The sequence below is a fragment of the Macrosteles quadrilineatus genome, unplaced genomic scaffold (assembly GCF_028750875.1).
Source record: "Macrosteles quadrilineatus isolate MER2022 unplaced genomic scaffold, UCM_ALF_1.0 Scaffold_2__2_contigs__length_208266976, whole genome shotgun sequence".
In the NCBI taxonomy this organism is placed as follows: Eukaryota; Metazoa; Arthropoda; class Insecta; order Hemiptera; family Cicadellidae; genus Macrosteles; species Macrosteles quadrilineatus.
In genome coordinates this window covers 8,596,638-8,621,908 of record NW_026542595.1, presented here as the reverse complement: position 1 = coordinate 8,621,908, position 25,271 = coordinate 8,596,638, and the positions used below count along the sequence as shown (strand labels likewise).

Below are 25,271 nucleotides of genomic sequence, written 5' to 3'. Positions count from 1 at the left end.
GTAAGAGTGGAGTTATGCTGTTCGCTGTTCATGTTAGCATACCGCTTGCTCGAGACTTTACATACCGTACAAGTATATCCTATGGCGTGATATGACAGAAGTGGCTAAAGTACTCAAACATCATAAAGCTGCAAGCTACACCATCACAAGGAGCCCAAGAGAAAACACTGCGCAACCAATCTAATAAAGACTAGGAATTTCATCTGTCTGCAACCATTGCATCTATGCTTGTCTGGTTAAAATAAAAACCAGTGAATCATTACCAAACACCAGAAGGCATTTTCAAACACCTACAATAAAAAGAAAAGAGCTGGCAGGATCTAAAAGTGCCCCCCCCCCCCCCTATTCCCATGGATCCGGGTTCTTCTTTAAGTTGAGACTGAAAGAACAAAAAGACTATAAAGTATTTAAACTTAACACAATAGACCCAATTAACTTACATCACTAGGTACAAAGTACCTTGATGATAACCTAGGGCAGTCACGACTAAGTAACCTAAGTCCAACACTGTCGCTTAAACCCCCCTCGCCTTAACGGCATGTTATTCCATGCATGTTATAGCATGTTAGGCCCCGTCCTAGGTGGACGTCGTAAAATCGGTCGGTCGTCCGTGCGAGCGAATCAAGATTCGCACAGTGGGGCGTGAAGTCGTCGCAGCGACTGACGTCAGTTCCCTCTCATTCGACCAGTGCCACCATGTAATCGGTTGAGAAAAGACGTAAGCTCGTGCTGCTGGACAGTTCTTCTATAATCTATTCTTACATTAAGAAGAAATCGGACAACAGAAGTGCTACAAATGAGATTTTTAAGGATAGGTATGAATTTGGTGAGTTTCATCATTTGTATGAGAAGTTGAGATTGTACCCTGAACTTTTCAAAAACTACACTAGAATGTTAGTGGATATGTACATTTGACCACATCGTCACCGAATTGAAGAAGGACCGAAGACAACAAACTTTCAGCGGTTTTTTGAAGACAACAACAAACAGCTACTGAAGACCATAGACGATCGCTCATTAATCTGTTGTGATACTGGGGATGATTTAGGTTCCATAAACTAGGGTGTTTTTGCACTTCACTAATCAACAACTCACTCAACTCAGACATGTTCACTCTTCAAGGCCTACAATGCACTAGTCGGTCGGACGATCCGCACGACCAAAGACAAACATGTTTGTCTTTCGTTGGTCGCGTCGGTCGTCCGACGCCGTCGGTCGCATCGTCGATCGCCCAGCTAGGACGCTCTCACACTTATCCACTTGTTTGAAATATTTTGGTGCGACAGTTTCGCTCGCACGGACGACCGACCGATTTTTCTTCGTCCACCTAAGACGGGGCCTTATTCCTTAATCATCACAAGTATACTGCCCTAGCATGTACATACGTTCACGCACAACAAATTCCTCTGTAGGCATAGCCTATTGTTTGAAAATTCAAGCATTTTGCACAGCTGAAGCAGGCAAGGAAATGGGTGAAAGTTAAATATGCAAGGCACTGGCTAATTCCAAGTGTGACTGCTGCCAGAACAACTTTACAAGGCATGCAATTCTCAGTCCAGTTTTGGCTGTGGATTGCTTAAAATATAATAGTAGGCCTACTTTAAATAAAACTTCCGTTTTATATGTTGGTGCAAACAACCGAATGAAAATACAGATACGGAAGTCTACCCCTAAGTTAACATAACCTTAAACCCTGTGGCCTTAAATTTAAATAACTTAAGAAGAAATAAATATAAGTTATATTCTATCTCCATGAATCTTTAGCTAGGTAGGCTCCTTAAAAACAAAATTTACTCACCTGTTTAAGATCTAACACCCCATCAGGCGTTGCTTGCAATAGAGACACAAATTTAACTGTTAGCAAACCCAGCGATTTCTCGGATCTAGTTACATTAAAGGCTTCTACCATAGTCATCTCTTCGATATTCCTCAGTAAAGCGATATTTAGAGTAAAACTATATAAAAATCCCGTAAGGGTATTTCCTAACTTTTTCGTTACATTAACTGCTTCCCCAACTCCAACTCCTAGCCTTAAAACTAAAACAGCAAAGCAGCATTCGGCTGAGCACTTTTAAAGATGGTTGCAAAAAGTAAGCACCGGAAACAACCGCTAAAAGTCACAGACCTTTAAACTACAAACGAAACAGCCATAGTCATCAGTTAGTTCATCTGTACATAAATTGTGTTAAGTCCTTAGTCAAACTACTATAAAAACTTCATCCAATGATAAAATTAATATAAATTTGAAAAGTCTCCAAACTGTATTTTAAATCGTAATCAAGAATTTAATATATTTTAAATATTTATTCGGAAAACATTTGTATGTGTAATCTTTTCATACCCTAGCAAACAGCGACCCCACGGAATGATGCGTTCTGCCACGGCCGCCTTTGGCGGCCGTGGTTCTGCACGGCGCGGTCGCGGTGGTGGGCGGTGGCGGTCTGTCGGTAAGGTCTCGTGTGTTGTGTTGTGAGTTGTGTTGTGATGATTGTCGACTGTTGTGTGTGTGTTTGAGTGCGTGTATGGGAGCCTGAGCCGGGAGCCCTGAGCCTGAGGGTATTTACTCAGGGGAGATATAGAAGAGGCTACGATGACAGCTGTGGGCTTCTTATTAGCTGAGGGAACGCCATTACCGTAACAAAACGAATAGTGGTCATCGGCCTCGGTGGTCTAATGGTTAGTGTGCCGGGCTGATGTGCTGAAGGTCCCGGGTTCAAATCCCGCTCGTAGCATTAACTTTTTGTCCAAGATTTTTTTATTATCAGCAAGTTTGGTTGGTTTGGTCCGGTTATGACAGTTCAATTTTATTATTAAGTCATTATAAAATTTTAGTAGAGCAATTTCTAGTTTTATTTAATAAACTGAATTATTTTTTCTATTAATAAACTTTTGTTATATTATTTCATTATCAGCAAGTTTGGTTAGTTCGGTTAGGTTATGATAGTTTAATTTTATAATTAAAAAATAATAAAATTGAATTTGAGGCATTTATAATTTTATTTTATGAACAGAACTATTTTTGCGATTAGTAACTTAAACCTTCATTGCCAAAGTGCTCTCTACTACAGCGCTGTTCACGGAGGAATTTTGAACTAATGCCTCATTCGTACTTCCCCTAAGTCAGACCCGAGCCTGAGCCTAGCTAGCTAGCACTAGCAGCCAAGCAAGCATAAGCATCTAGACTGCCAGTGCAACTCCTAGGATCGGTAGGATCGTGGATCAGATCGAAAAACCCCCCACCACCGCTCAGTGCCGATGGCGTGACGTCAACCATTACTGCAACGATACGGAACTAAGTCATGAGCCTTTGTGGTGTAGTGGATAGCGTGTCGGGCTGATAATCTGAAGATGCCGGGTTCGAATCCCACCGGGAGCACTAACTTTTTGTCAACAATTTTTTCATATCAGCAAGTTTGGTTGGTTTGGTTAAGTTATGACAGTTTAATTTTATAATTAAAAGATTGTAAAATTGAATTTGAGACATTTATAATTTTATTTTTAAAACAGAGCTATTTTTTGATTAGTAAACCTTCATTCGAGTTTATCATTATCAGCAAGTTTGGTTAGTTTGATTAGGTTATGATAGTTTAATTATATTTAATTCAAATTAAATCTACAAATTATACATTTTGACAGCGACAGTGATACAGATAACAATTTTCCGCGAACAGTTAGATAAGCTATGCTGATGCGCCGGCCGGTATGATTCGGAAGCGTACGACATGGTGCGGTGGTGGGGGGTGATCTACTGATCTGATCCACGATCCTCCGATCAGTCCGATCCTCGGACTTGCACTGGCAGTCTAGACGCTAGTCTACCACGCAGCCTAGCCAAGTGTAACCCATCGATGATGAATGATGATAGCGTACTAGGCCTAGGCTTAGTTAGTTGATAATAAAAACTCATTTCAATCATGTCATTTAGTTTCTCAAATGACACTGCTAATATTTTATTTGAAAGTAAGTAATCATTAACTTTATTGTATCAAAATTTTAAGTGTGCAAGGAATTATTTTTTCACCTAACCTCAAAGTAGGACATTTAAATTAAATGTTACAAGGCTAAACTTATTGGGTAACTTCTAAAAAAGCATCCCCTAAGACTGGTATTGGTAAGATTTGTATTTGAAATAAAATACTCAGTTCTCAAGAATTAGGCTTAATTTTTAATTTGTATGTTTTTTTTAGTAGGGTATAACCATGTATAACTTAAGAGCTTGATTTCTATATTAACATGAGAGATTTTACCTGGACAATTTTATGAGGTTGTGCAGAATTAACTTACATCAAAGCTAAATAACCACTAACCTTTTTTCCTGTCGCTCTTAAAGGAAAATCTAATTTTTCACTGTTTTTGTACTAATTTAGATTTTATGTTTCACTTAGGCTATTTGCCATGTTTGACGGATAGGTAAGTTAGAACTAAACTTTTGGCCTAAGTTAAGTGGCAATCTAGCGGATATGGATTTAACCAACTTTAATAGCCATGGCTGTTCCATTTAGAAACTACAAAATGTCCCTCCCCCATTCATTAATTTCTAACTAAGGTAAACGACATCTTTGGTTTTTCTAATAGTAGGCCTAACTTAAAACTTATTTGGTAAATATTTACCCTACTTACACTGGGATATGATGTAATTTTGATATGTCTACTTACAGTAGGCCTATTTTTTACGCTGAATCCAAAAATGCAATCAGTTTTGGTCGGAGAGATTCCTAAGTGGCCGTACAGTTAAATAATTAATATTAAGCTTAAGTTTTAGCGAATTTCCCATATAGGGAATAAGCTATTACCGTAGTACTCATGGTAAGACCTGGACGCGGGACCGATTTTTTTTTCATTTTGAGGTCCCTAGAGGCCAAAAACACCATCCGTTCAAATTCATATATAGGCTATATACTTATATGTGTCCGTTAGCGCGATAACTCAAGCAAAAATTATCCGATTTTGATGAAATTTGGTACAAACGTGTAAACCTACGTTTATTCGAACGAGTTCGCGAACCAGCATGATCGGACCATGGGAACGGGGGTTTATGGGGGCTTTTATGGAGTAAAAATGGGTTTTTCCCATTTTTGACCCAAAAAACATAAAATTTTGCAATTTCTTTCTAAACTATTTTGTAGAGCTTAAAAAAACAAATAATTTAGTATATTGAACCGTTATAATGCGCCTAATGGTTACGGAGAAAATTCCAAAAAATTGTAAATTTAAAATTCCCATGTTATTCTTATGGATAAAATAAAAATTGTTGTAGTTTACTTGTTTATGGATAGACATTGATAAAATTTGGCAAATTTATTTATTTCCTCCCATACTATTCATGTATGGTCAAAAAACACTTTTTACCTTCCCCGTAGCAGCAAACCTAAGCACTTGTTAAATCTAATGTTATTTAAATAGGGAATAAATATGTCTTATTTATGGAAATATTTGAGTAAAAATGTAATCAGACAAGTTGAAAGTCGCTTAGTCTGCAGATTTGCTGCGGCGGGGGTATTGTTGATTTATTATAATATCTGTGGTATGGATGAGTCCAAGTTCTAGTGGCGACTAACACTAAAACGGGTGGAAGGTTTGTGGAGTGGAAACAGCTCTCAGTTGTTTACATTCAATACTAAACAGACAAAACCACACACGACACCATGAGAGCAAAATCAGAGTTACAATATGCAATAAATAGATTTTTAAAAGAAAATGGACTTTGGTGCTGTTTAGAAAATACAATAAATCAACTACGATACATAGGCTAAACTAATCACATGAACTTAAATTATAAAACAAAATAGAATTTATTCACGTAAAATACCAGTTATAGAAGCTAGGCCACTGCCGACATGATCATCGTTCTCATTCCAATCCTCAACCATTGACTAATAAATGCCTCAACGTCTGTTAATGAACGTGCCGTAGTGCATAATCCCATTGTGTCTAAAAGAGAAAACATACCACAGTGCATAATTTAATGTATCAGCAACTAATAAATTATATTACATACTGGTAATCTAATCTAATCTAACCTAACCCAACCCAACCTTTTAATTTTTAAATCGCATTTTATGTCAGAAAAGGCATGTGAGGAATATAGGTCGGACTTTATGCGGATTCGTGACTATATTAAGTTAAGTCCTTTGAAGTGAGGTTAGATTAGGTAAGTTAAAGGTTAAAATGCTTGCTCATTTTTGATAGGCCCTATCGTTATTTCATTGTGTTCACCCACTATTTAATTGTGCAAAAACAGTCTGGAAGTTGCATAAATTAATGAGTCGGTTCATTATAACCTAACCTTTACCTTCCTAATCTAACCTCACTTCAAAACACTTAATACAGTCACCAATCCGCATAAAACCCGACCTACCTTCCTCCACAGAAAACGTACTACTATAACCCAGAATGCCAACCGCATGGTAAAAAGCATTAAGCGTTTTGAGAGAGCTTTGCCTGTCAATCCGTAGGCAGCGCCACCAGCGTTGCTATGCTGAGTGCATGGCAACGCTGGTGGCGCTGCCTACGGATTGACATGCAAAGCTCTCTCAAAACGCTTAATGCTTTTTACGATGCGGTTGGCATTCTGAGTTATAGTAGTCCGTTTTCTGTGCTTCCTCACATGCCTAAATAAGAACTGATTAACTTATTTGGTTTCAAAACGAATTGATTTGATTTCATTCCGCATAAACAGTTGTTTGCTCTTCTCACTCAGTCCTCACTCCTCACTCAGTACGGACCCGTCCAGAACACGCCATATTACCATTACCTTCAGTACCGCTCAATTATCCTTAGATTAGTAATCCTAACCTTCGTTTTACGGCCACTTAGGAATCTCTCCGACAATAACTGATTGCATTTTTGGATTCAGCGTTAAAAATACTGCAAGTAGACATATAAAAATTACATCATATCCCAATGTAAATACAGTAAATATTTGCCACTTATTTTTCTTAAAATTACAACAGAAAAAAGTTATAACTTAAGTAGGCTAGTTATTTTCTTTTAAAATATCTTATTTAGGTTTAGTTATCTTTTTTACTAAAAATATTAGGCTTTACTTATATATTACTAGGTGAAACCCGTCGAAATCGACAGTTACTTTCAAGGATTACCCTAATTCGTCTAACTGCGATAAATTGAGTGAAATTATACATATTTTGATCATTTAGCATTGTTTAAAGAGTAATAAGTGTAAAAACAATGATATTAATTGCGTTAGTTACCAAATATGGTTGATTATTGAATGAATAAAAAAATTCCCATATCGTACGTCATCGGAGATAGTATGTTATCTGGTTCCTTTGCAAGAACCTTTAAATAGTATTAAAATCGTATTGGTGGATCTTTTGAAGTTAAACACTTTCAAGATTTCATCAGTGTAATGCAGATAAATCTATGATTTTATTTGAAAAAAAAATCTGTTTATTGGGAAGACACGTTCTAACTTCAAAGGGAGGTATATACGTTTACAGTGTAAGTTTGATTTTTCCTCCGTTACGTCGCGTCAGTTCATATCGTACTTCTGTGCCAATGAATAACCCTCTAGCACAGTTTTGAGAAATTTGTTGTAGGGTTAGTGTTAAAGCTGGAATTTCTAGACATGGGGGATGTCAGTTAGTTGACTCAGCCTTCATCAATTACATAAAGTTGTCAATATAATCTCTCTACGGAATGTTAGGTGTAGTGGAATATACTTGAAGTGAAGTTGGCTTTTATTCTTGAACTGTTAGGGTACTCCTCATTTATATGGTCTTGCGGCTTCATTGGCAACAAATAATGCAAATGACATAGCAATGAGGCATTCCCAAAAAGCAAAAATAATGTAAGTTGGCTGTCACGTAAATATTGACGTCTACATGCATTGTTAATCAACGTATCTTATAAAGGATGATGTGATCTAGTTTAGAAGGAATAGGCTATGACCTTTCTGTCATGACAGTTGCTGCTTAAATAGTATTTACTCATTGGGCCATTTTTACAGCCAAAATGTTGTGTTATTTTCAATAATGTTACCAACCCAGTTGGCCACGGTCCGTAATATAGGCCACTGTAAATACGTTTGTCAAGATAGGTACCATTTTAGGCAAGGTTTCTGTGCTTGGATGTTATTAGACACGAAGATGTTATTAGACACAATGTTATAAGAGCACAATAAAATTATTCTGCAGGATGAATTTTCCGTTAGAGAAATATAAGCCGAATTATAAATGTCACAATGCGAGTTTGAGCATTTTGTAACTATATGAGGAAGTTAAATAGATTTTTTTTTAGATGGCTGCTCAGTGCCCTTTAAAATATATATTTAAGAGATAAATTAAATGGTTTTTTTGCTGAGTAGCGCTAGTAAACATGCACAACCCTTTTCCTTAGTCTAATAACATTCAAAGGCTCTCTAAGAGTTCAAGTTCTTATTTGTATACATATCTATATTACGTTTTCACTAAGCTAAAAGAATACATTGAAGTAGGCCTAACCTCTCTGAAAAGTGTGCAGTATATTGCAGTATTCCAGCTTAATGACTTTCTAAATCATGCACATATTTCTACATAAATATTGTAAAATGTTTTATCCAGTTGCTGTAGACCACTATTAATTTAACAAAATATGGACACAGCTCAAATGGGCACCGTTCCCTTCTGCACTTGTATTATTTTATACTGTATTACACAATCGAAAATTTTTACAATGATTGAAAGCATGTATGACAATAATCTTATGCCAATGACCCTATGATGATCTGTCTAGAGTAATATGATAAAACATAGGGGAAAGGTATGACAAAGGCAGACACCAACCCGTAAAATAGATATAATATAGTTCAATAAGAAATAATTGTAAGAGTTATTGTGATAAAAGGATTTTCCACTGATTTCGTAATGGAACCTTATATTGCAACACATGACATGGTATAGAAGAAAATCAATTTTAAAATCAGAAAATAACATAATACTTCTTTTGGACAATTCAGTAACTCCCTATGCTCCCAATAAATGTGCGTTGTTTAAAATTAACAGCTGTTTTATTAAAAAGTATTATCCACATGGCCAAAATGTAAACAAATCTGTGGAGGGATCTTTAAAGGCTTCTGGGGCAGAGCCCTAAGAGAATTTACTTTGTTTTTCTTTTGATAACTCATCTACAGACCAAGACCTTTCTTTGGACTCCTCTACCAAGTTTCTACGCCCCGCCGTTCTCTCAAATTAGTGGAGGCAAAGTTTACAATTAAATATTTAGATTCCCCCATGTTAATCTTATGGGAGAAACCCCAACTTTGGTGGAAGATCCTGACCAAACTAATAAAGATATCATAAAACGAAAAACACGATGCAAAACTACAGATCAGGGCATTATTTTTTACACTTTAATCATCAAAATCGGTCCAAAAATGAGGGAGGAGTTCTGTTAACAAAAATCGGCTTAGCGTATTATATATATATAGGTACTAAAAGGCTTGTGTTAAGGGGATATGGCAGTGAAAATGCTAACTTCCTTAAGATTATCACTAGGTCTTTCAATCTTATAGGCTACCATGTGTTTTATAGGCATAAAAATCAGTATTAACATAGTTAAAAGTAAATTTTTTTGTTAAGTACACCCTTAATATTTTTTTTGTTCTTTTTTTAGGTAATTAACTGAATTTGATATAACTTCAGTTCTAATTAACTTATTGGATTTTAATCATTAAACCACCAGTTTGCAGGGAATAATGCCCTCTAAATATTTAGGTAGAAATATAACTTGATTTATTACTTTTCATGGGCCATTTTGTAATTTACAAAAAAATAAATTGGTTTTCTGTGGAAATAAAAAAATCTTTTTTCACTTTAGAATAGACATACATTTACAATTCTACCTAATTATTTAGATAATAATATTCTAAACACTTGGTCAAAATTTGAATCATGTAGCATAAACCGTTTTGAAGATATATCAAATTTAGTAGGCCAGTTAAAAACGTTAAAAAACTGATTAGCGGGAATCACACGCTAAAACACTTGGCACAACATTTGGCACTTGGTACACTTGGCAGTGTAACCATGGTGATACTTATTATTGAGTTATGTATCAACTTTTTGTTTATGCAAGCATTTTATTATTATTATATTATTATGTAGCCTAATTATTACTAAATTAAGTCAATGATCGGATTTTTTAAAAATATTATCTGTATTATTCATAATATAGCCTAAGCACAAAAAAACATATTTTTTTATTTTTGACCAATTTTTTTATTTTTGACCAATTTTTCTTATTTTTAGCATTATAAATAACTAGGTGGCGTTCGCAGAAGCATCCACAAAATTGAGCGGAGTCATCAAGGGTTCATATTATATTGTTTTTGTAATACTGCAGTAAAAACAGTCGTATGTAGCAGTAAAAGTAGCATTTTTACTCTTTAGGGAGTAAAAATTGTTTTCAACGTCTATGGAGTAAAAGTCAGCTGTTGTCAACTCAGTTGTAAATTTCTATTGTAAACGATTGCATGTATCAAAATATGTATCGACTCCCTCCCACACTCTGCACTGCAAGCCTTACTACTTCCTTCGCCATTTCCTACGTCATATACCTGTTTCCTTCCCTTCTCAGCATTTACGTATTAGATACATTTATCTAACTGCCCAAACGGTTCCCCCACTCTGCACTGCTAGCCTTTACTACTTCCTTCGCCACTTCTTACGTCGAGGGGCCTGTTTCCTTCCCTTCTCATATCATTTTAGGATTGAAGATACATTAATCTAACTGCCTCAGACGGTTCTCACACTATGCTCATACTTTACTATTTCCTAAGCCATCCTGTACCTGTTTTCATCACATTCCATAGCATTTTAGTATTTTAGATATGTTAATCTAATTGCCACAAACATCGACCACACTCCGCACTGCTAGCCTTTACTACTTCTTTCACCATTTTCTATGTCGTGGACATGTTTCCATCCCTTCTCATAGCATTTCAGCATTGCAGGTACATTAATCTAACTGCTACAAACGGTTTCCAGTTCCCACACTCCACACTGCTCACCTTACTACTTCCTTCACCTCTTCTTACGTCGCGGACCTGTTTCTATCTGTTTCCATAGAATTTTAAGATTGTAGATACCTTAATCTAATCGTCATAAACAGTTCCTACACTCCGTACAGTTCCCTTCTCATAGCATTTAAGTATTAGATACATTTATCTAACTGCCCAAACGGTTCCCCCACTCTGCACTGCTAGCCTTTACTACTTCCTTCGCCACTTCTTACGTCGAGGGGCCTGTTTCCTTCCCTTCTCATAGCATTTTAGGATTGAAGATACATTAATCTAACTGCCTCAGACGGTTCTCACACTATGCTCATACTTTACTATTTCCTAAGCCATCCTGTACCTGTTTTCATCACATTCCATAGCATTTTAGTATTTTAGATATGTTAATCTAATTGCCACAAACATCGACCACACTCCGCACTGCTAGCCTTTACTACTTCTTTCACAATTTTCTATGTCGTGGACATGTTTCCATCCCTTCTCATAGCATTTCAGCATTGCAGGTACATTAATCTAACTGCTACAAACGGTTTCCAGTTCCCACACTCCACACTGCTCACCTTACTACTTCCTTCACCTCTTCTTACGTCGCGGACCTGTTTCTATCTGTTTCCATAGAATTTTAAGATTGTAGATACCTTAATCTAATCGTCATAAACAGTTCCTACACTCCGTACAGTTCCCTTCTCATAGCATTTAAGTATTAGATACATTTATCTAACTGCCCAAACGGTTCCCCCACTCTGCACTGCTAGCCTTTACTACTTCCTTCACCACTTCCTACGTCGCGGAACCGTTTTTCTCCCTTCCCATAGAATTTTAGGAATGCAGATACCTAAATCTAATCGTCATAAACAGTTTCCACACTCCAGACTGCTCACCTTTACTACTTCCCTCACCACTTCCTACGTCACGGACCTCAAGCTCAGGACTATCTCAAGCTAATGTCGTCATTTGATTATATTTATGATCCATACCGTTTCTGTTTTAATATCTGAGGAATAATGCTAACAGCTATTTCTTTATCTACTGCATTCAAAAGTCAACAGCTGATCATATGACTTTGTTTATGTGTCAAATACTGCTTCCATAAGGATTACATTGAAACATAGAGACCCATTGGGGCGGATTCTTGAGAGACTTTTTTAACGCCATATAGATGTTGGCACTCACCGATAGGCCTATGGTCTTTATCAAAATGCAAAATTTGAAAACGATTGATTAAGCCGTCTAGGAGGAGTTTGCGTATTACGAAACGCATAAGAGACGGCGTATAAGAGCTTCGCTCAATAAATAATAGACAAATTTAAATACCCCCGCCGCAGCATACCTGCAGACTAAGCGAATTTCAACTTGTCTGATTACTTTTTTACTCAAATATTTCCATAAATAAGACATATTTATTCCCTATTTAAATAACATTAGATTTAACGAGTGCTTAGGTTTGCTGCTACGGGGAAGGTAAAAAATGTTTTTTGACCATACGTGAATAGTATGGGATGAAATAAATAAATTTGCCAAATTTTATCAATATATATCCATAAACAAGTAAACTACAACAATTTTTATTTTCTCCATCAGAAAACATGAGAATTTTAAATTAAACTATTTTTGAATTTTCTCCGTGACCGTTAGGCATACAAGCGCTTCAATATACTAAATTATTTCTTTTTTTAAGCTCTACAAAACGGTTTTGAAAGAAATTGAAAAATTTTTTGTTTTTAGGTTAAAAAATGGGAAAAACACATTTTTACCCCATAAAACCCCCCATAAACCCCTGTTCCCATGGTCCGATTATGCTAGATCGCGAACTCGTTAGAATAAACGTAGGTTTACACGTTTGTACCAAATTTCATCAAAATCTGATCATTTTTGCTCGAGTTATTGCGCTAACGGACACATATATATATATATAAATATATATATATATGAATTTGAACGGATGGTATTTTTGGCCTCTAGGGACCTCAAAATGAAAAAAAAATCGGTCCCGCGTCCAGGTCTTACCATGAGTTCTACTGTAATAGCTTATTCCCTATATGGGAAATTCGCTAAAAATCACTTTCTTAAAAAAATTCATTATTTCCCTGCCATATCCCCTTAAAGTACCTCCCAGATAGGGAGGAATGATGATGGAACAGTGGCTCAGTGATGTGAACTACGTTCACCTTGTGCATTGTCCTCACCAAGAACGACGTCAGAGGAGTGACTGTCGTGTAATTCATGCATGTTGAGTCTCGATATTGTGCGAATTATAAATGAAAATGACAAAGGTAGGCCTAGAAATGTGGCGAATTGTCAGAAATGTGGACAGGAAATGTTTTATCAATTGCAAAACATTAACTTGGCCTAACTTATTTCCGGGACAACTGTGTAACCGTCATCTGAAGAATCAGAAGCTTAAAACCTTACTAGCTTACGAGGTAGTTAGGCCTATTGAGTATAAGTAACTTAGCCTATCTTTGTGCAAATGATTTATTTTGGAAAATTAAAATTTGCCTAGAGGTCTGTAGGCCTACACATCCACACACACACTAGACATCACTTTGAAAACCAACAAATCACTAATTTTGACAAAAACAATACTTCTTTTATGTCCTACTTTACCTACACACTCAGATAACTTAACACCTAAATTAGTTTGTATTATGCATTGCGTTATAGACCACAGAAACTTCTAAAAATAAAAATGGTGACCATATTTTATCTAGTAGAAAACCGGAAGTTTTGGACAAATTTGCCCTCCCCTCTGAAATCTTACCTAACCATAAAACACCAAATTAGTAATCTAGAAACAGAAGCATATTGCCAAATAATTTTGCCTTTAAATCATTTTTGCTAAATGCATTACCAGATTGTGTGGCCAATGTTAGCTATCATATGCATATACAGGGTGTCCCGTAACTCTCTGGACACATGTATATAGCGTTATTGCTTAGGTCAAGACAAACACATTTCGCCATAGGAACATGGGTCTGTGGTGCCTAGTTTACCAACTGTCGGTATTTATGTGTTTTTTACAAAAATATTAATAACTCCTAAACAGTTTGGAATACAGCGTTGAGATTTTGCAAAACTGTTTATCGTATTAAGACTTATCTTGGTTTAAAATTATACTAAAAAATCATTAACTGTTTCAAAATGGCAGCAATTTAAAATATTTGATGCAAAATTTCACAAAAACCATTAACTTAACGAAAAAGTTGCAAGTAACCAAAAATTTAGTAAATTTTATGTAGTTTTTAATGATACCTTATTTGTTAAGAACGGATAAATAGTAACAAAGAAATGCCTTCTTTTCCAAATGCATGACCACTTTTCTCCATTTAAACAATGCTAAACATCGTAATAGGAGTATTAGCATTGTTTAAATGGAGAAAAGTGGTCATGCATTTGGAAAAGAAGGCATTTCTTTGTTATTATATATCCGTTCTTAACAAATAAGGTATCATTGAAAACTACATAAAATTTACTAAATTTTTTGTCTCTTGCAATTTTTTTGTTAAGTAAACGGTTTTTGTGAAATTTGGCATAAAATATTTTAAAGTGCTGCCATTTTGAAACGGCATTGTACGTACTGCGCTTGTGATTAACTAAAAATAATGGTGAAAGAACAACGAAACCAAGGTCTTCTGGTTAAAGACGTTATTATAGTGTTTGCGAAAAAACGTCGTACAGTAGACTCTCTCTTATCCAGATACCTTTTAACCGGACATCGGATTAACCGGACTACACCCGGTGGAAATGACATCTGTTTAACCGGACAATTTTTATCAGCACATTGGTTTAACCGGACTAGATCGGCAGGAAGTGGGCAGTACTGAAACAACTGTTTTCGTGGGAAAGATTTGAGACCAGTGACAACGTGTCTAAATACAATGCTCTCCTAAATTTAAGTCAAATATCACAGTAAACAGTCCGTTTTAAAGAGTTTTTGGGGACGTCGGTTTAACCGGAAAACCCGTTATCTGGACTGGCCTCGGTCCCGAGGAGTACGGATAAGAGGAAGTCTACTGTATGGAAAAATTTTCACCTTTAACATATCAAAAGTAAGATGTAAATGTTAACTGTCCTGTCGGGCAGTATTGTGTACTCTGTTAAAACCTTTACAGTATTAAGTAGGCCTATTGACTTTTGATTTATTTTGTGGTGACAATGTAAAATTGTATTTAAATTATTAAAATGACATTGAAATGTAGTTAATATTATTAACTGGAAACATCTAGTTAGAGTAAGGGGCAGCCGAGTTGGCGGTGTCGGACAGGCAGGCAACTACTACCCTTTTGCGAACCTAGGCTCATGGCCTGTCTTTACTAAAAACATTTCTCATGTGGTCACGGTCGTCCCCTTTCGCGTAGCGCTATTCTTGAGTCAAAAGTGTAGTTATTTGAGCTTGAGCTGTTATTGCAACGTAACTAGTAGACTTAAAAATATAAGTTAGATAACAATTTTACAATTTAATTCTACGTTTATTTGTTTTATTTTCATGTTTTTAAGCGGTTTCATGTTCTGGTACTTTTCAAACAACGGTCGTCTTTTACATGCTATAGCGTAAAAACTACTAATATAATCGTCATGAAATAGACAACTTTAGGATAGTATATTTCTAAGGCATAATTATAAGTGTGTGTAAATATAATTACTGTAGGTATCGTAGTACAGTACAGAACGAAAAGGGTCAAGAGACAGTGGTTGTGAAACAATGTCTTCACGCGGGATAGTACACATTTGGCAGGCGAAATGGGTAGTAGAGCTTTCCGCCAACTCGGCTGCCCCTTACTCTACTACTGATTAGACATAGACATACTTTATTTGCACAAAACATTCCATATAGGTATGCCATAACATTTAGAATAGGTGCATTGTCAAAATTAAATCCATACATAAAATTGTTCATCTGCTCAGAAATTACACAATTTTCAGTAGGCTATAATCTTTGTAATGGTTTTGGCTATACCACATCTTCCAGCTTCTAGGCAAAGAATAAGAACTATACTGTATTGTAAATAAGATCTCTCTTTTATTAAGGTGATCTAACTCCGTATTGTGTTTCCAGATAAAGGAGAAGGCCTACCAGATGTAAAAGAGGAAGTTGATAGTTTACAAATGAATAGTAAAAATGCAGCATCAGGAAAAAATAAGTTGTCAGAGGTGAACGAACTTAAAGAAATTGAAGACGAGTTATCAGAAGAGCTAAAAGAAATGGAAGAAGAAATGGAACTTCTAGAACTAAGTGCAAGTAATTTTCAAGATGAGGCAACATTTATTGAAAGCAATGATAAAAAAACCAATAGAAGATATAGTTTGCGCCCTCAGAGGAAGTTACAATCAACTCATTGTGATAAGTTTTCATCAAATGCAAAAAAAAGGGCAACCCCTACACTGCCAAAAAATGGTACTTTGGAAACAATTTTTGAAAATCCAGTGTTTACTCGAAAAAATGGATCATTATCGTTGATGGGAAAAACTAGGTTGAAACGGTACTTGTCATTTGATGATTTTGTAAATAAAACTAAACAAAGACACAGAAAATTAAAAGTGAAAAGATTAAGAAGAGGAAAAAAGCAATCCAAATGTTTGAAAGTATCAGTTGAAGATGTTAAATTGAAATTACAATCTCTTGATGAAGAGGTTGCTTGGATGTCTGATGATGGTATGAAGTGATGTAGGTAACATACTAATGAGCTGACTTTTAATTTTACTGGTACGCCGAAAGTGGGAATCTCCTTTAAGCCTACTTAAAGATGGTAAAATTTACACATTATTTAAAAGACTGATTTTTGTACACCTTTAATATCGTATTTTTAACTTTTATATTTGCTTAAGCATTCTGACTGTGTATTTACCTTTGCAATAAAATAACAATATCAAATTTTGTATGCATTTATCTTCCTTTTGGGATTTGATTTGAAACAGTAGGCTACAGTGCATATTAATTCACATTTTAACAAGTCTGACCTGTAGCTATGATGTAAGATTACCTAAAAATATTGTTGTTGGGAAGTAGTAGGACATTGTGTAACGGTACGTATTCCTCTTGGAATACCCACTGTTACTTTGGGTGACATAGCTCAGGAATGAAACTCAGCACTCGCTTACAAAACCCAACTTTATTAATTACTGTACAATACAATATTTGACCCTCCTATTACAATTGAGACTAACAGACTAGTATGATTTTTCTTTAACTCAAAGAGTTTAATTGAAAAATGTTCATAAATAAAGATTTTTGTTGTTGAATGGCAACTTCACTGGTAACTTTAAACATGAACAATTGAACAAACATACATAAAACAAGGTGACATTTAATTGTGGATGTAGCCTCCGGATTGCCAAATAATATTAAAAAGGTTTAAATACCTGCTATCAAGCAATCCAATTTAATTGCAGTTGCAACTAGTTTCGACTCCTATGTGGAGTCATCATCAGGCGGTACAAGGACTTCTTCTTTCTCCATATGAAGAGTGTCATATTTAACACGTAAAAATAAATAAACATTTACACACGACACAAAACACGTTACGGACACGAAACATTTACTGATCAGTTAGCGTCGTCTGTTGTCGTAACTGATCAGTAAATGTTTTGTGTCCGTAACGTGTTTTGTGTCGAGTGTAAATGTTTATTTATTTTTACGTGTTAAATATGACGCTCTTCATATGAAGAAAGAAGAAGTCCTTGTACCGCCTGATGATGGCTTGATAGCAGGTATTTAAACCTTTTTAATAGGTGACATCTATATATTTAACTAGCTGTACCCGCGGGCTTTGCCCCTTTTTACTTCATAAGTGAGCTCGTTCGCATGGCTCAATCACGTCCTGGTTGAAGTTCGTTCGCTACGCTCACTCACCTTTTGGTTGCAAATTGGCTGTTGTCATAAATTTAAAAAAATAATAGCGCTGCACCCTGTTGGTAATCCTTGTAACTTTAATGCTATTGCATATCATAGAACAGAACCAACTTGTTTAATTGAAACAGCAAACATCTGTTTGCCTAAATCTGGATTCATTAATTCCATTTAAATATGAGTACTCATAAGGTTAACATGGGAAACTCCAGAGCCACTGGGGTGAAGCCAGAGGGTCCGATCAGAATAAAAATAACTTAGTTTATCTATTTAATGCCTAAATAATCAGTGTACCAAATTTCAGCCTCCTAGGTAAATGGGAAGTGGGAAAATTAGTGATGAGTGAGTGAGTCAGTCAGTGAGGGCTTTGCCTTTTATATATATAGATACGCTAGGCATATTTTTGTCATAATTGTTTTAAAGCTGCTATGCATCCGATCACCAAGTTTGAGGTGTCGTTGGATAGGGTGTGGCACGTAGATTTGCCATCTATCAAAAAATCTTCTAAATTCTATCAGGGCTCTGCCCCAGTGGCCTTTAAAGTTCCCATGTTATCCTTATGGAGAAAATGTTTGTTTAAATTTGAACAGATGAATACTTTGAAATTTACACTAATATTTGAAACAGCTGGTTATACTCAAATTGAAATTAATGGAAACATGACAAAGATTTTGAGGAGATAAAAATGTACACTGTTTTCTTTTTTTTGTTTTTCACTGCAAAACACTTTATTAGGGTTCAGTGAATTTTAAAGTGAACTGACAGTACAGCAGTTACACGTATAATTTTTAAGATCTTTGTTTTACTGAAACTAAATAAAAGGTTATATTTAATGAGTGAAGAATATCAATATTCTACGAACAATATATTTCATGTATCAAATCAAATCAATCTTTATTCATAATGTGTACATGAGTAATCATACAGCGGAATAGTGTCATTTCCTTATAGCTAACAGGGCTTATAGCGTATAATACATATTTACAACTGGTTATACTCCTCAATTGAATAAATAGGATTTGATGTAATATAATTTTTTAACTTAATTTTAAATTTATTAACATTATTTTCTTTTTTTATTTCTTTAGGTAACGTTCTAAAAAACTTTGCTCCTGCATATGATGGTTTTTTTGTATAGAGTTGCAATCTATGATGAGTGGGTATGATTTCCGATTTATTTCTGGTATTGTATGGGTGAGTTGGATGGTTTATTAATAGCTTACTTGAATTCAAAGTTTTGTAAATCATAATTGTATCAAAAATATATTGTCCATAAACTGTAATAATTTGAAGATTTTTGAAATGCTCTCTACAGGATACTTCTTAATGAAGATTTTTAATGATCCAAATTGCTTTTTTTTGTAATTTTTGAATTTTATCAAGATTTACTTGTTTGGTGGAGCCATAAAGACAGATGCCAAATGATATATGGGAATGTATATAGGAATGGTATATTAGTTTGAGTGTTGATTGACTACATCAATCTGCCATTTTTCTCAAGGCACATAAACCGAGAAATTTTGTGCTAAGAATTTGTTCAATCGGTTCGGAATCAATCATAACAACTGGTTCTGCTGTGGTTTTTGACTGAGCTGTTTTAAATGATATATAATTTGTTTTTTCAACATTTAGCTGTAAATTATGATTTTTGAAAAATTGAACAATATTTCCTAATTCTAGGAAAGACAAAATTTATATTTGTTCCATTGTTTTATCTGAGATTTTTAGGTTAGTATCATCGGCGTATAAACATATACTGCTTTTCTCAGGGTTTGATAGTGAAGTTGATATATTTTTTAGATAGCATATGTAATTGTAGGCTATCTATTGTAAGAGATGGCATATTCATTCTTCTGTATTTATGATAGAATAAATGTAGGCCTACTAGAATAATAATATGAAGTTATTGATATTATTGTCAGGACCACATAAGTTTGCAGTTGAGGGAGGAGCCTATTTACCATATGGTTTTGAATGAACCAATGAGAACCATGTGGTGTTGCCAAATCTAATAATACCAGCTGATTTGAAAATATTGCTTAGTGTTTTAATAAGTGTTGTCAATGGGCAATGTGGCAACGAAGCACTAGCCTTGTCTTGTGATTGGCTGCCACCAACTGCAAACTTACGTGGCCCCGACAATAGTTACAAACATGTTTTTCACCTCCAAAAAGAATATTTTGTTACATCAGAAGTTAGGAAGGGTGGGTCCCAAAGATTCTGGAAAACACCATTATTGTGTTAAACAGGATCTTGATAAGTCGCCGGCTTGATTAAGGATGGTAAAAATATAAATTTTAAAAACATGTGGAGGAAATGTATAAAAAAATGAAAGGAGTCTTCATGAAATTATCAGGACATGCCAGAGAAAATAGAAGCATGACTGGGAAGCATTTTTTGATGACGTTGTACAAAGCTAGCAATGCTTTACGGATGTAAGTTTTAGGGCAAGGATGTTAGGACTGAAAGATTTTAAAGTAAACATTTGAGTACGGTATGCAAAGAAGAGTTTTCACGCCAAATAAGTCCCAGACATCAGCCAGGGGTGGTGGTGGGAACGAGAGGGTTTGGTTTATCATTTAGGCCTAGGTTATAATCTATTAATCAAAAGAGAATCTTTTACTGACTTTCACAAAATAAACTGCAAAAACGGCAGGTAAACTGTGAACTCAATTAGGCCTTTTACCATCACCAGCCTTAGCAATAAAACTAAGAAAAGAGAAAATGCCAAATAAAAAAATCAATACAAATCCTTCTTCTCCTTTGTCTAAATTGCGCACGATTTTGTGCGCCAGGTTCTCTAGTTTAAATTGTATTTTATATCTGTTATAAGTAAAAAAAAAAACAACTTTCATTAGGGGAAGCCGGGGTAATAAGACCAAAAAATAAACAAAATATATATAGGTAAAATATATATATATATATATACATGTATAACCACTCATCCTACACTCATCTCCATTCATACTTGGCTTAAAATACCTACTATGTATGGTCGCCATTTCATTCAACAATATTAACAGTATAAAAAAAGTGTAATAAAAACGTATGAAAAAAGTTTTAGTAGTTTGAAAGATGACTTTTAAATAAAGCAGAAATTTTTTTACTACAATGTTTATGTTTAGTCATCAACATATAAGGTAAAAAAAAGCTTACGTCTGATTTAGTATTTTGAGTTGGGTAAGCCTCTTAAATATATATACAGAGTGGAACGCAGTTAGTGTTAACAAATTTCATGTGTTAAACTATTAAGTAGTATTGGAGTGAAAATTTAAAAACGTACGTTTTCAGGAAGAGCACTTTTAAATTTTTTTCCGTTTTTTGAAACTTTTTTTATTTTTTTTATTTCATTGACATTTGAAGTTTCATAAAATGTCCATGGTAACGCAATATCTTTGGTGATTTTTTATAAATAGAGCATCTTTGATGGAAAAACACAAAATTTTGTCACGACCATCACAGGCATAAAACTGAATATTAAAAATAGTTAATATTATTTTTATAACTATGTTTTGCTATAAATGAATTTACTTTTATGGCCATTATACAATAAGCAGCTCACTAAGCTTTTGGTATATTTAATCTTTCAAAAAAAATATAAAAAAATAAAAAAGTAGAAAAAAAGCCAATAAAATCTTTTAAGTTTGTATAACTCCGAAAACACTTACCTGAGACCTGAAAAATCTTTATGTTTTTATAGAGGTGTGCTTCTTTTGTGTATAAATCATTGAAATATGTTGATATTTTAGTTTTTTACATTTTTATGATAGAAATCGTCAACGTGATGGTCAGGGACAAGCGGTATGGTCGTGAATTGTCTGGAATAATCTAAATCTTTCTAAACAATCCTTCAATTATACTGTTAGTTATAATAAAAATATGTGTTTCAATTGAACTAAACTGTTCAATTTACAATGATATTTAAGTTATTGTCACGACCAAATACAGTATATAATCCATAAGGCTGGATTGGTCGTGAAAAAACCCGCGATGGTCGTGAATCTTCGGACGTGACATTACGTGTTATTTGGCTCTGTTCTGGCGGTAGCCCTGCACCTCATGTTCGAGGATACAAAGTGGACTTCTAGGTTAATGTAGCAATTGAAATATCATATCAACAAAAATTAAAACCACGTCTACTTCATCAAATGACTACGTACGGTCATGGACACACCAAAATTACAAAAAAACACAAACTTACCTTTATTAATCTTGTAACTACTTCTTTCAACACAAAACGACCGGCACAACAAACTTGACGTACACCCCGAACTAGTCTCTAAAACGAACTGACGCAATCGACGCCAACCTTGCCACTGTCGTGCTCCAAAGTTGCAAATTTTTCCCAAATGGTCGTGACGCCAAATCGAGGGACAGACTTATTTTGTCATGGTAGTCAGTTTGCAATGACAATAAAATTATAATATGCTCCTTTTTTGTAAGTTTAATAATTATTGATGACATACAAATAGGTTTATGGCTTTATATATTTCGGCATGAATAATTAGTCTAAAAACAGCGTGAAAGTTGGAAAATGTACCCTAGGGACACGTCATGGTCGTGAATTTCGAGACTTTAAAAATGCGACAAAAATACCTAGAACCTATTTAAAACCAAATAAATGTGTGTAACATGTTGCTCCCGTCCCAAAAAATATTAAAACTCATAATAATAAACTACAAATCCAGTATCTACGAAGTAAAAGGCCAGGGACATAAAAAAGGAACGTTTTAAAATTTTCACTCATCGACAAAATGGCACCAATGTAGGTTTCCATACCCTCACAGGTAGGTTATGGTTTATGCCTTATTAAAAGGCAAATTAAGATTTTTTCCAAAACATTTGTATTTGCTTAGATGAAATGACCATAAGTGCTCTAAATAGTTATTTGTATAACTAGTGGGCAAAGTGGCACTTTGCTGCACACGAGAACAATGTTTACGATCGAGCTGCAGGCGAGTGCGGAATGATCTCGAGTGCAGCAAAGGCCTTTTGCACTCGTGTTACACATTATATTTTTCCTACAGTCACTATAAAGCATATAAATAATTAGTCTTTCAAACACCACACTACACGTTTTTAGGTTCAGCTGGCAACACAAATAGGTGCCCTAGAGAATGTAGTACCCGGTCCGTATCACTCCGCTATTTTTCCTCAGCAAGAAATGTGCTCCGCGTTTTGAGAATATAGTTCCGTATGTTTTTGTAATTTGAAGTGGTTTCCGCGCCTAAAAAAAATGCTTTAAATGTATTTTCTTGTTTATTAAGATCGTAGGAATGTTTTAAAAACGTTTAAAAGAAAAGTTCAGAAATACCGAAACTATAAACACGAAATGACAGGTTAAATGTAGTTATAATAGTCAATCAGCTGCTCATAGTATTATTATCTTTAAGTGTTGCCAACCTATTTCCAAGCGTACACGGATTACGTGCATAATAGAACCAAGCTGTTTTGTGTTGTTTTGTTGGAATCCTGATGTGCGGCAAAGTATAAACCGTACGACAAAGTATAAACCGTACGGCAAAGTATAAATATGCAGCAATTAGCAGCTTTCTGTACTATAAACAGTACAAGGAAGCCAACTTTGTCGGGTGACTGTAGGAAAAATTAGTTTTAGCGAATTTCCCATATAGGGAATAAGCTATTACCGTAGTACTCATGGTAAGACCTGGACCCGGGACCGATTTATTTTTTCATTATGAGGTCCCTAGAGGCCAAAAACACCATCCGTTCAAATTCATATATATATATATATATTTATATATTTATATATATATATATATATATGTGTCCGTCAGCACGATAACTCAAGCAAAAATGATCCGATTTTGATGAAATTTGGTACAAACGTGTAAACCTACATTTATTCGAACGAGTTCGCGAACCAGCATGATCGGACTATGGGAACGGGGGTTTATGGGGGGTTTTATGGGGTAAAAATAGGTTTTTCCCATTTTTGACCCTAAAAACACAAAATTTGACACTTTATTTCCAAACCATTTTGAAGAGCTTAAAAAAACAAATAATTTAGTATATTGAAGCGTTATTGTGCGCCTAATAGTTACAGAGAAAATTCCAAAAAATTGTCAATTTAAAATCCCTATGTTATTCTTATGGAGAATAAGTCAACTGTTGTAGTTTACTTGTTTATGAACATATTTTGATCGAATTTGGAAAATACATTCATTTCTTACTAAACTATTAACATAAAAAAACACCTTTTTACCCTCCTTGTTGCAGCAAACCTAAGTACTCGTTAAACTAATTCTATTTAAATAGGGAATAAATATGATATTTTTAAGGAGGCATTTTAATGTGAAATCCTATCAGGCTAATGGAAATTCGCTTAGTCTGCAGGTTTGCTGCGGCGGGGGTATTTTGTCATACTGCAGCTAAAACAGCCGTTTTTAATGCATGCGTTGTGGATCTAAATAAGCATTTTAAAATCATTTTTAGTCTCTAGGGAGTAAAAATCAGCCGTTGTAAACTTCGATTGTGGCAATCGTATCGATCAAAATTATTTATCGATTGATTTATAAGGTAAGGTTTCTATTGTTGTTGATCGCTTGACATATCGATGCCATGGTATGTCAATATTATTATACACTGTAACAATTGTAATAGACAAAATGATTGAAATACTAAACAGCTGCTTATCAAAATTAAAAGCAAGCTAGAAGTCGTTTTGAGAGGCTATCTTTACATAAACATAATTTTGTTTTCTAGCTTTGTTAATTAATAATGCAATATGAAGAAAAATATAGTTCACCACATGGGTAAAAAGTTACTTTAACCCTCGCACATTTTCCACCCTTGGGTTAGAAAGAGTCTCTTTAGGCCCTAGTGATGAAATATATACTATTTTATACAATCCATTGCCATTTCCAGATTCCTCATTAAATTTCTAATAAAAATGGTACACATTCATTGGGATAAAGTATATGTATAATTTCTTACTCAAAGTTTAAATTTGTGATTTTTTTTATTTCAATAACTTTTACTTTACTCGATATTTTCTGTGCTGAACTGGACTGAAAAGAGTGTCAAATATCATTAAAAATTTCTTTAGTTTAAATAACCATTGAAATGATTTTCTGTGCTGAACTGGACTGTAAAGAGTGTCAAATATCATTAAAAATTTCTTTAGCTAATAACCATTGAAATGATGTATAAAAACTTACTATTCCTTTGATTTTTCAATCTACAATTATTCAAGACTAGCTGGCCCGACAACGTCGCCCTGTCCTAATGTGGTTTTATGTCAAATGTTCGTTCATTTTCAAGATGAGCTTGTTCGCATCGCTCAATCACTTCCTGGTTGAAGTTTGTTTGTTACGCTTACTCACCTTTAGGTTGGAGCTCGTTTGCTGCGCTCTCTTGCCTTTAGGTTCAGCTTGTTCGCTACGCTAA

The 25,271-nt window shown here is 34.8% G+C and overlaps 2 protein-coding genes across 3 annotated transcripts in view; one reads left to right on the top strand and one right to left on the bottom strand.

Annotated features, from left to right (window-relative positions):
- LOC128987859 (transcription factor E2F4-like) overlaps positions 1-2,056 on the bottom strand; it is a 100,469-nt gene extending 98,413 nt beyond the window's left edge. Inside the window, exon 1 of one of the 2 annotated variants that reach the window (XM_054408917.1) lies at positions 1,799-2,056. In XM_054408917.1, the coding sequence (XP_054264892.1) occupies positions 1,799-1,915 (117 nt within the window). In that variant the 5' untranslated portion in view covers positions 1,916-2,056. The remainder of the gene's footprint in view (positions 1-1,798) is intronic. The other variant, XM_054408918.1, reaches the window with a different exon arrangement.
- Positions 2,057-3,789: 1,733 nt separating this feature from the next.
- Positions 3,790-16,886, top strand: LOC128987861 (uncharacterized). The gene is made up of 2 exons (XM_054408921.1): positions 3,790-3,960; positions 16,071-16,886. The coding sequence occupies exons 1-2, from the start codon at positions 3,915-3,917 to the stop codon at positions 16,676-16,678; spliced, it is 654 nt and encodes a 217-aa protein (XP_054264896.1). The 5' UTR covers positions 3,790-3,914; the 3' UTR covers positions 16,679-16,886.
- Positions 16,887-25,271: the final 8,385 nt, after the last annotated feature.